The sequence below is a fragment of the Molothrus ater genome, chromosome 29 (genome assembly GCF_012460135.2).
Source record: "Molothrus ater isolate BHLD 08-10-18 breed brown headed cowbird chromosome 29, BPBGC_Mater_1.1, whole genome shotgun sequence".
Lineage (NCBI taxonomy): Eukaryota > Metazoa > Chordata > Aves > Passeriformes > Icteridae > Molothrus > Molothrus ater.
The window spans coordinates 2252991-2263491 of record NC_050506.2 but is presented as its reverse complement, the minus strand read 5'-3'; the positions used below and the strand labels follow the sequence as shown (position 1 = coordinate 2263491).

Sequence of the window (10501 nt, the reverse complement as noted above, 5' to 3'; positions counted from 1 at the left end):
GGATGTCACCAGGACCCTGAGATGGAGCCCAGGGTGTCACCAACACCTGGAGATGGAGCCCAGGATGTCACCAGGACCCTGAGATGGAGCCCAGGGTGTCACCAACACCTGGAGATGGAGCCCAGGATGTCACCAGGACCTGGAGATGGAGCCCAGGGTGTCACCAGGGCCCTGAGGTAGAGCCCAGGATGTCACCAGGACCCTGAGATGGAGCCCAGGGTGTCACCAACACCTGGAGATGGAGCCCAGGGTGTCACCAGGGCCCTGAGATGGAGCCCAGGATGTCACCAGGATGTCACCAGGTTGTCACCAGGTTGTCACCAGGATGTCACCCTGCTGCACCCTGCCATACAGAGAGCAGGAAAGAAAGAGCCAGAGGCGTGGAAAATTATCAGAAACGTGTATTTTTTTTTCTTTTTAATAGTAAACCTCTTTACAACAAATATAGTGAAAGAGTTTCCAAACAAAACTCATAAGAATTTCTCATGGTAATTATTATTATTATTATCATCATCTTTTTTTTTCTTTTTTAATATAATTTTTTTTTTCTCCTTATTGTGGAATATACAATAACGCATCACCGTACAGCACAAAAAAAGGAATATTGAAAAAACGAAAATCGACGTCTCAACCACGTGCTGCAGTCCCTGGGAAGGAGCCACTGATTGTCAAGGGAGCGAGGGAGGGAGGGAACGGGACAGGGAGTGGGGATGGCATCCCCAGGGCACGGGAGGTTCCCAGCCAGGCCAGACCCCGAGGGTGCAAACACTTCAGGAAAGGTGGAATTAGCCGAAAGTCGCGGTTAAAACATCACAAAGTGGCGAAATGAACCCTCCCTCCCCTCGTGCCGCTGCTGCCGGGGAGGGATGGGCCGGTCCCGCTGCTCCTGCCCCGCTGCCCAATCCCTTGACTCGCACACACACACACACACACACCCACACACACGGCTGGAGGAGCATCAGGAAAAAAAAACAGGTTAAAAATATATATATATTTATATATATATATATTATAGATACAGTTTCTCTTTTTTTTTTGTTTTGTTTTTTTTTTTTTTTTTGTTTTTTTTTTTTTTTTCCCTTTTTAAATTGCTTCTCAAAACAATAAATAAAACTCCTCGGGGGTGGGGGGAAGTGCATGTCCCGGTTTGTTTCTACCTGTGCAGCACCCTGGGGGGAGGATGCAGAGCTGCCTGTGCTGACTGAGCAGGGACATCCAAGGAACCATCACACAGAGAAGCTGACTGGGGGCAGGGGGGCATTTAGGATTTTTTTTTTTTTTAATTTTATTTTTTTTTAGTGCATTATTGAAAGGTCTGTTCTATTTTACAAAAGGTTTTGCAGACACCCCAGAGTTTGCTAACACCTACCTGCTTAACTGAGCTATGGGGAGCCAGGGGAGCAAAGGGAGGACCTGGAGGCTGTGGGGGACAGGGGAGGGAGCAGCAGATGGTCCCCACTGCTCCAGCATCTCTGATTTGCCTGCAAAATGCTTGGAGAGGGCCGTGGGGAGGAGGGGAGTCATGGCCCAAGGTGGCCTTGGGGATGCCAGGAGCCCATGGGGACAGCCCAGGACAGAGCTTGGGGACGTTCCTACAGCTCTGCAGAGGGAGGAGCTGGGCCAGTCTCAGGCACCAGCACGAAAATCTCATTCTGAAAACGCATCTGAAGTGAAGAAATGCCCTCTGTGGCCCCCAGCACAATGCAGGGGCTCCCCATGGCCCAGGGTGGGTGTGGGGGGCTGGGGGGAGACACAGGCACCCACCCCTGCCCAGGGATGGGGACATTGCAAATCCCTCAGTTCCCAGCCTGGGGGATACTGAAAATCCCTCAGTTCCCAAAAACCTTCTCAGCCTGGGGGACATTGTCAATCCCTCAATTCCTGAAAACCTGGGGGATACTGAAAATCCTTAGTTCCAAAAAAACTTTCCCAGCCTGGGGGATATTGTCAATCCTTCAGTTCCAAAAACCTTCCCAGCCTGGGGTGGGGATATTGTGAATCCCTCAATTCCCCCAAAACCTTCTCAGTCTGGGGGATATTGCAAATCCCTCAGTTCCCAGCCTGGGGAATATTGTCAATCCCTCAATTCCTGAAAACCTTCCCAGCCTGCAGGATATTGCAAAATCTTCCCAGCCTGGGGGGATATTGTCAATCCCTCAATTCCTGAAAACCTGGGGGATACTGAAAATCCTTAGTTCCAAAAAAACTTTCCCAGCCTGGGGGATATTGTCAATCCTTCCGTTCCAAAAACCTTCCCAGCCTGGGATGGGGACATTGTCAATCCCTCAATTCCTGAAAACCTGGGGGATACTGAAAATCCTTAGTTCCAAAAAACTTTCCCAGCCTGGGATGGGGACATTTTCAATCCTTCAGCCCCCAAAAACCTTCTCAGGCTGGGAGATACTGCAAAACTCTCCCAGCCTGGGGTGGGGATATTGTGAATCCCTCAATTCTCCCAAAACCTTCCCAACCTGGGGGTATTGTCAATCCCTCAGTCCCTAAAACTTTCCCAGCCTAGGGGATATTGTCAATCCTTCAGTCTCCAAAAACCTTCCCAGGCTGGGGAATATTGCAAAACCTTCTCAGCCTGGGGGACACTGTCAGTCCTTCAGTTCCCAACCTGGGGGATATTGTCAATCCCTCAGACCCCAAAAATCTTCCCAACCTGGGGGAATTGCAAATCTCTCCGTTCCTGACACCTTCCCAGCCCGTTTGGAGCCAGTTTTGGCACAGCCTGAGCCACACCACCCTCTTCTGGTTTAACCCAGCACAATCCAAACAGGCAGAGAACGGAGCTTGGGAAGGAGATCCTGGGAAGTAACCGGGGATTTTCCCTGGTTGGGAAGAAGGGGGGAGCTGGAACCACCCTGCTCACTGCTCCAAGGTCCCTGATTCCTGCCTGGAGTGGGGCAGAGACCCAGAGCATCCCTGCCCAGCTGGGAGATCCCATTTAAAGCCACCCCTGGGTGTTGCTGAGCTCCCCAGAGCCATGGGGGTGTTGGGAACCCTGGGGAAAAGCAGGCCTGGAATTGAATATATCCCAATATCCCACTGCCAAATGGCTGCTCTTGGGTCTGGGACATGGAAATTTGGGGAAAAGCAACCCTGGAATTGAATATATCCCAATATCCCACTGCCAAGTGGCTGCTCTTGGGTCTGGGACATGGAAATTTGGGGAAAAGCAACCCTGGAATTGAATATATCCCAATATCCCACTGCCAAGTGGCTGCTCCTCGATCTGGAATATGGAAATTTGGGGAAAAGCAGGCCTGGAATTGAATATATCCCAATATCCCACTGCCAAGTGGCTGCTTCTTGATCTGGGACACGGAAGTTTAGGGAAAAGCAACCCTGGAATTGAATATATCCCAATATCCCACTGCCAAGTGGCTGCTTCTTGATCTGGGACACGGAAGTTTAGGGAAAAGCAACCCTGGAATTGAATATATCCCAATATCCCACTGCCAAATGGCTGCTCCTGGGTCTGGGACACGGAAATTTGGGGAGCAGGGAGCCCGGGGAGGGGGTGCAGGGGAAGAGCCAAGAGGGTTAAACAAGAATTCGCTGTACAACTCGGCCATGTCCAAAGTCAGTATTATTACAATATACTCTGACAAAAATATAATCTCATTTCATATCAATACAACAAAAAAAAAAAAACAAAAAACAAAAAAACAAAAAAAAAAAAACCAAAACAAAACAAAACAAAAAAAAAAACAAAACAAAAAAAACAAACCCAAAACCAGTTTTCTGTACTGTTACCATTGCTAACAGATTGAAACTTGCTATTTACAGTTACAGTAGCCAGGTAAAATACTACAGGTGAGAGACCAGAGAGAGGAGGGGCAGAGGGACAGAAGGGAGAGAAAATCACCAGGGGAAAGGGGAAAATAAAGGGGGAAAGGCCCTCTTACATCCCAAATGTGGCTTCCTGCATTGGACAAGGAAGGGTGATGGATGGAGGTAGTGAAAACATAATACTTGGTTTAGGGGTCTGGTTGGTTTTTTTTTGTGGAAAGGAAAAGAGAAAAAAAAACAAAAAGAGAAAAATGAAGTGAGAGGGAAAGGTGGAATAGAAGGATGAACATGGGAAAGGGAAACCAGAGCAAAGCTTCAGCTGAAGCCCACTGTTAGACACTCTCCCACAGCCCAGGGAGAGGTGGATGGGGATGAATTTTCACTCTTTTGGGTGGTGAAAATCCCCAAAACATCCCCAAATTGTGCCCCCAGCTGGAGAGATGGGAGGCAGGATGTGGCAGGGCTAAGGAGTGGCTGGGAAATGCTCCTTGCCCAGCTGAGGGATGCTCTCCCCTCTCTCCAGGAGGGCAGAGGGGACTCCCAGAGCACCAAGTGCCCCTCAGCCCAGCCAAGCCTCGTCCCCAGAACTGGTGACAAACACCCCAATATCCCAATTCACACCCAAAGTGATGGGGGCAATCCCCCAACCAAGCAACACAATGGGAGAAAAAAAGCGTAGGAAGTGAAATTTTCAAGGAAAAGGTGGGGATGTTTTTTTTTGTAAATTTGCTTTTTCCTTGGTTCGCTGAAATTATTCTGGAGAGGAAGAAGGAAGTGACAAAGGGGGAAGGAAAAGGAAACACGTTCTTTCTCTTTGCCCCACTTTCCCCCAGGCCCACACGTGGCCCATCACCACCAGCTCTGGACTGAACACTTCCACTGCCCCCAGACCCAACCTGGCAGGGGCCTCAGACACAAAGCCCCTGCCCAAGGGAGCCCCAGAGTGTCCCTGCCACAACCACAGCCCCTGGGGGCTCAGGTGCCCCTGACACCCCCAGAGCCACCGCCAGCCTGCCCCAGCACCGAGCCCAGCATCCAAACACCCTGCACAGCCAGGTCCCCTCTGTGTCCCTGCACAGCCAGGTCCCCTCTGTGTCCTTCCTTGCACAGCCAGGTCCTCTCTGTGTCCTTCCTTGCACAGCCAGGTCCCCTCTGTGTCCCTGCACAGCCAGGATCTCTCTGTGTCCTTCCTTGCACAGCCAGGTCCTCTCTGTGTCCTTCCTTGCACAGCCAGGTCCTCTCTGTGTCCCTGCACAGCCAGGATCTCTCTGTGTCCTTCCTTGCACAGCCAGGTCCTCTCTGTGTCCCTGCACAGCCAGGTCCTCTCTGTGTCCTTCCTTGCACAGCCAGGTCCTCTCTGTGTGTCCCTGCACAGCCAGGTCCCCTCTGTGTCCCTGCACAGCCAGGTCCTCTCTGTGTGTCCCTGCACAGCCAGGTCCTCTCTGCTACCCCCAAACAACCCCCTGAGCAGGAGTCACCCTGTGCCTGTGCTGACCACCTCATCCCAGCTGACCACCTGATCCCAACTGACCATGATCTCCAACTGACCACCCAAGCCCAGCTGATTCCAGCTGACTGCTCAACCCCAGCTGACCCCAGCTGACCATTCAACCCCAAATGACCATTTGAGCCCAACTGACCACCCAACCCCAGCTGACCATCCATCTCCAGCTGACCATCCATCTCCAGCTGACCATCCATCTCCAGCTGACCATGATCTCCAGCTGACCATGATCTCCAGCTGACCATGATCTCCAGCTGACCATCCATCTCCAGCTGACCATGATCTCCAGCTGACCATGATCTCCAGCTGACCATGATCTCCAGCTGACCATCCATCCCCAGCTGACCATGATCTCCAGCTGACCATCCATCTCCAGCTGACCATCCATCCCCAGCTGACCATGATCTCCAGCTGACCATCCATCCCCAGCTGACCATGATCTCCAGCTGACCATCCATCTCCAGCTGACCATCCATCCCCAGCTGACCATCCATCCCCAGCTGACCATCCATCCCCAGCTGACCATGATCTCCAGCTGACCATGATCTCCAGCTGACCATCCATCCCCAGTTGACCACTCCACAGCCCCCAGAGCAGGCAGGACCACCCCCACTGGTCCATCACCATCCTCACTGCACCCAGGCAGTATTTCAGGCCCCTTTTAGTGCCCTTCCCACTATTTTAGGCCCTATCCATCATTTAGGGTCCTGCTCCATCCCCGAATCTCCTCCAGGGCTGGGCAGGTGCCTTCTCACCCCATCCTTGCTCCTACAGCTTCTGGCAGCAGCATCCCCCGAGCCAGCCACACCCTGGGACCTCCTCCCTTCCTCCCTCCTTCATCCTCCTCTCTGCACACACCTCGGCCACCCCAGCCCATGGCAGAGCTCTGTGCCCCCCCAGGGATGAACCCCCTGCTCTGCCCCTGCCCCACACCAGAACAGAGACCCCAAAAATGGGCACAGACACCCCAAAAAACCTGGCACAGAGACCCCAAAAACGGGCACAGACAACTCAAAACCCGGCACAGACACCCCAAAAACGGGCACAGACACCCCAAAACCCAGCTTTGCCAAGCCCTGGGAAAGACCAGCCTCCCCAGGCCGGGGGTCAGAGCCCCCCCTGTGCCAGCCCCCCTGGCTCAGCCCCTGGCACCCCTGGCACCCCCTGGGCACGGGGCCGTGCCGCTGCCCCCACCCCGCCTTACCTGGGCTCAGGTGAGGGCTGGAGCATCCACAGAGAGAGAGTTCAGAAGGTAAAGATCAGAAACAGACTTTGGTTAAGTAACCACACGTTTAGAAAGGAATATATCAGTTTGGAAACATCTCAGTGCATACTTCTTATATGAAAATATACACAAATGTATTTCATTCTCCAAAAAAGGAACAATTAAAAACAAAAGCAAACTAGCCCAAACACAATATATTAGCTGTTTTTTTGTTGGTTTTTTTTTCTTTTTTTTCTTGTTGTTGTCATCCTTTAAAATCTTTAACGCTACACTTTGTTCAGGTTACACTTTTTTTGTCTTTTTTTTTTTTTTGTAAATGCTTTTTTTTTTTTTCTTCATGCATTTTACACCTTTATAGCCTTTGAGAATAAATAAGCTCCATTTTGCTTCCACATCTCTAAAAACTGCAGCATTTTAACTATTGTCATTTAAATCGTGCAATTTTTTTTTTGCAACACCCCTTTTAAAAAAATGGAAAATATATATATATATTTTAAAACTAAACCCTATACAACGCAAAAATTCCAAATTTAAAAAAAAAAGAATTTTACACAATTGTAACTGTCAACAGTACAGATGAGCACGAGAAATAAAATTAGATCAGAAACATATTTATAGAAGCACAAAGGAGGGTGTTGGTTTCTTAGATTGTCATTCTTCTTGTTGTCTTTTGAAAATTAGGAGGAGTTTACCAGATACTACAGTCTGGGGGAGGGGGGAAATAAAGGAAAATGACCCGGACAAAAAAAGAAAAAAAAAAAAAAATAGAATAGAATAATAAAATAACCCCAAGCCCCCAACAAAGTAAAGACCCCAACAAACAGCCCCCAAACCCCTTTCACTGCGACGTGAGGCCAACGGCGTGTGTGACCTGGGCATCCCCACCTCCCCACGAGCCTGGCACAGCTGTAGGTACCAACCTAGGGCTGGACCTGCCCCTGGCACCAGCCCAGAGCTGGACCTGCCCCTGGCACCAGCCCAGAGCTGTAGGTACCAACCTAGGGCTGGACCTGCCCCTGGCACCAGCCCAGAGCTGGACCTGCCCCTGGCACCAGCCCAGAGCTGTAGGTACCAACCTAGGGCTGGACCTGCCCCTGGCACCAGCCCAGGGCTGTACCTGCCCCTGGCACCAGCCCAGAGCTGTAGGTACCAACCCAGAGCTGGACCTGCCTCTGGCACCAACCCAGGGCTGGACCTGCCCCTGGCACCAGCCCAGAGCTGTTGGTACCAACCCAGAGCTGGACCTGCCCCTGGCACCAGCCCAGAGCTGTAGGTACCAACCCAGAGCTGGACCTGCCCCTGGCACCAACCCAGGGCTGGACCTGCCCCTGGCACCAGAGCCATCCTTGCCTCTGGCACAGCCCAGAGCCATAGGCACCAGCCCAGAGCTGGACCTGCCCCTGGTACCAAGCCAGAGCTGGACCTGCCCGTGGCACCAGGGCTGTACCTGCCCCTGGCACAGCCCAGAGCTGGACCTGCCCCTGGTACCAACCCAGGGCTGTACTTGCCCATGGCACAGCCCAGAGCTGTAGGTACCAACCCCGAGCTGTACCTGCCCATGGCACCATGGCACCAGCCCAGAGCTGCACCTGCCCATGGCACCAGCCCAGAGCTGGAACTTCCCCTGGCACCAGAGCCATCCTTGCCCTGGCACCAGCCCAGAGCCATCCTCGCCCGTGGCACAGCCCAGGGAGCGTCGAGTGCTGCAGCTGCAGATCCAGCCAGGCAGATCTGACCCTGCATCTGCCCAACCCAGCGTTTGTCTCTTGCATTTCGTGGTTCCAGCCTCTCAGCTTCCAGGCAGAAGTGTGAACTTGGCAGTCAGGGCATGAAGTCAATGAGCAAAAATGGGGTTTTTTTTGGTTTTTTTTCCCCCCCCTCCTGAGGGTCGCTCCGCACCGACGGCGTCGAGTGCTGGGGGGGTCTCCACTGCTGCCTCCTCTCCGGGGTCTCTGAGCCAGCTGGGCCCTCCTGCCACGCTGCTCCCGTGGTGGGGTTCCTTGGGTTGAGTTTATTTTTTGCGAAGACAAAAAAAAAAAAAAAAAAACAACCAAAATAAAATACAAAAAAAAAAAAAAAAACGAGAGCGATGAGACGTCATTATCCCGCCTAATTTCCAAAGCAAGGCCGTGCAAAGAGCTCAGGTGCGCGTCCAGCTACGTCCGGCGGGGCGGGCGAGGAAGACCACGGTCCACAGCAGCTCTCCTGCTTCCCCAAGGGCTTGGCAGGGATGAGGGAGGGAGGAAGATCTGCTCCTGGTGCTGGCATTGCAGGGCTGAGAGCCGAGCGTGTCCCTGGCACCCGCTGGGTGTGGCTGGGGAGGGGGCACGGGGGGGTTCAGCTGCACAAAACCTGCCAGGGGTCCTTGCTCCTCTTGCCCCCACCCAGAGCACGGAACAGGAGAGAGAGAATTGCAGATTGATGGCTGGAGAAGAACAAAGCTGTCACTTGCGGCAGAAGTTTGGTCTTTCCGAGGTGTGGAGGGGAGGGTTTTGTCTGGCACCTTGCCTTGATCTCTCTCTCTCTCTCCATGCCTTGATCCACGAGCAGGGATGGTGGTGAGGGTACCCAGAACGCCGGCACTGCTGAGCCCCCACCACCCACCCTGACCCACAAAACCAGCTCCTCATCTTCACCCAGCTTCTGAAGGATTTCCTCTCCTCCAACCACTCCCTTTAGGCTGCCCTATTCACTCCACAATAATCATCAGCTTTTTTTTTTTGCTTTTTTTTTTTTTTTGGCCTTGTTTTTTCCAATTTAGAAACTTTTTGGCTGGGAAAAAGTTTGTAAAACCCCATCAATTTGGTTTTGCCCTCATCCTGGGAGGTTTTTATGCCATCTGCCCCATTCCAAGGCTGAGCTGGCTGCTGACAGCTGGCAGAGGGATCCAGGAGGGGGGAATAAACCCCACCCTGACTCAGCTCCTCTCCCTTTGCTCTGCCTCAGGGCCCAGCTGAACCCCAGGAACCCCCAGCTCCTCCACAGCCCCCCAAGGCTGGCCAAGCTCCAGCTGGCAAAGGTGGCATGGGGCAGGTTTTGTGCCAGTTTGGGACTGCCAGCCCTGGGGTGATGGGGCTGGGAGGGGGCACCAGCACCTGCAGGGAGAAAGCCCATCCCTAATGGCTGTGCCAGCCAGGAACGGCCCCTTCTCCTCCAAACCCTCCAGCCATGAGCAGGTTGATGCATTTTGGGATCAGGGCACTGCCACCCATCCCTGGGAAACTGCCAGAGCAAGTGGCAACATGAGGAAATCCCTCGGTTTTTCCTTTTTCCTTCCACCAAATCACTGCTCAAGGAGATTTTCTGCACAGCTCACTGTTGCCTTTTCAGGCCTAGAAACCTTCAGGCAAAATCTTGTTTTAGGATCATTACTTCAGTTGCATCTTTCAGCAAAAAAAATAATTTCTTCCCATTTTCCTGATTTAAAGCTTTGGCCCACGTGCAACATTTCCAAAATGTTTTTATGGACTTTGTTTGCTAAACCCCACAATTTTCTCTCCAAACCAGCACTGAGATCCCCTCTCCACACACCTGCTGTGCTCAGGTGGAGCTGAGGGAAGCAGGAGCTCCAGTGTTCCAGTGACCCTGCTGAGGAACAGTGGAGTTCCCTGCTCAGGTAGGAAATGGGACTCTCATGCAAATGGGACTAAGCCTTAAAAATCTGCCTCTTCCTCCTCCTGATGCAGCTTCCCTGAAGCAGGCTGAGGATGTGGCTGCATCCCTGAGCTGCTCTCCACCTCCCTTCCCAGCTGGTGCAGGAAAACCCTTCTGGAGGAAAACCCTTCTGGAGGAAAACCCTTCTGGAGGAAAACCCTTCTGAAGGAAAACCCTTCTGAAGGAAAACCCTTCTGGAGGAAAACCCTTCTGAAGGAAAACCCTTCTGGAGGAAAACCTGTGCCTACCAAAGCCCTTCAAGCTTCCAGAGAGCTGCCTCGTGTCTGACCTGTCCCTCCCTGCACAGGGAGCCTGGAATG

At 52.3% G+C, this 10501-nt stretch overlaps 2 protein-coding genes across 31 annotated transcripts in view; both read right to left on the bottom strand.

Moving 5' to 3' along the window:
- Positions 1 to 3695: 3695 nt before the first annotated feature.
- LOC118695929 (collagen alpha-2(I) chain-like) lies at positions 3696 to 6514 on the bottom strand. 19 transcript variants are annotated; one of them, XM_054517561.1, is made up of 3 exons: positions 5033 to 6514; positions 4913 to 5001; positions 3696 to 4854 (listed from the first exon to the last, which is right to left on the bottom strand). In XM_054517561.1, the coding sequence occupies exons 1-3, from the start codon at positions 5860 to 5862 to the stop codon at positions 4550 to 4552; spliced, it is 1224 nt and encodes a 407-aa protein (XP_054373536.1). In that variant the 5' UTR covers positions 5863 to 6514; the 3' UTR covers positions 3696 to 4549. The 19 variants fall into 19 exon arrangements, with proteins under 19 accessions (XP_054373536.1, XP_054373535.1, XP_054373550.1 ...); XM_054517560.1 differs by having other exon boundaries at positions 3696 to 4912; positions 4944 to 5117; positions 5149 to 6514; XM_054517575.1 differs by having other exon boundaries at positions 3696 to 4881; positions 4944 to 5117; positions 5149 to 6514.
- A 95-nt stretch (positions 6515 to 6609) lies between these two features.
- Positions 6610 to 10501, bottom strand: part of MEF2D (myocyte enhancer factor 2D) — a 96044-nt gene continuing 92152 nt past the window's right edge. For 8 of the 12 annotated variants that reach the window (XM_054517550.1, XM_054517556.1, XM_054517555.1 and 5 more), the window contains one exon: positions 6610 to 10501. This exon is cut by the window's right edge and continues 711 nt beyond it. The gene's annotated coding sequence lies outside the window, so the exon portion shown is untranslated. The other 4 variants (XR_008508877.1, XR_008508879.1, XR_008508876.1 and 1 more) reach the window with 4 other exon arrangements.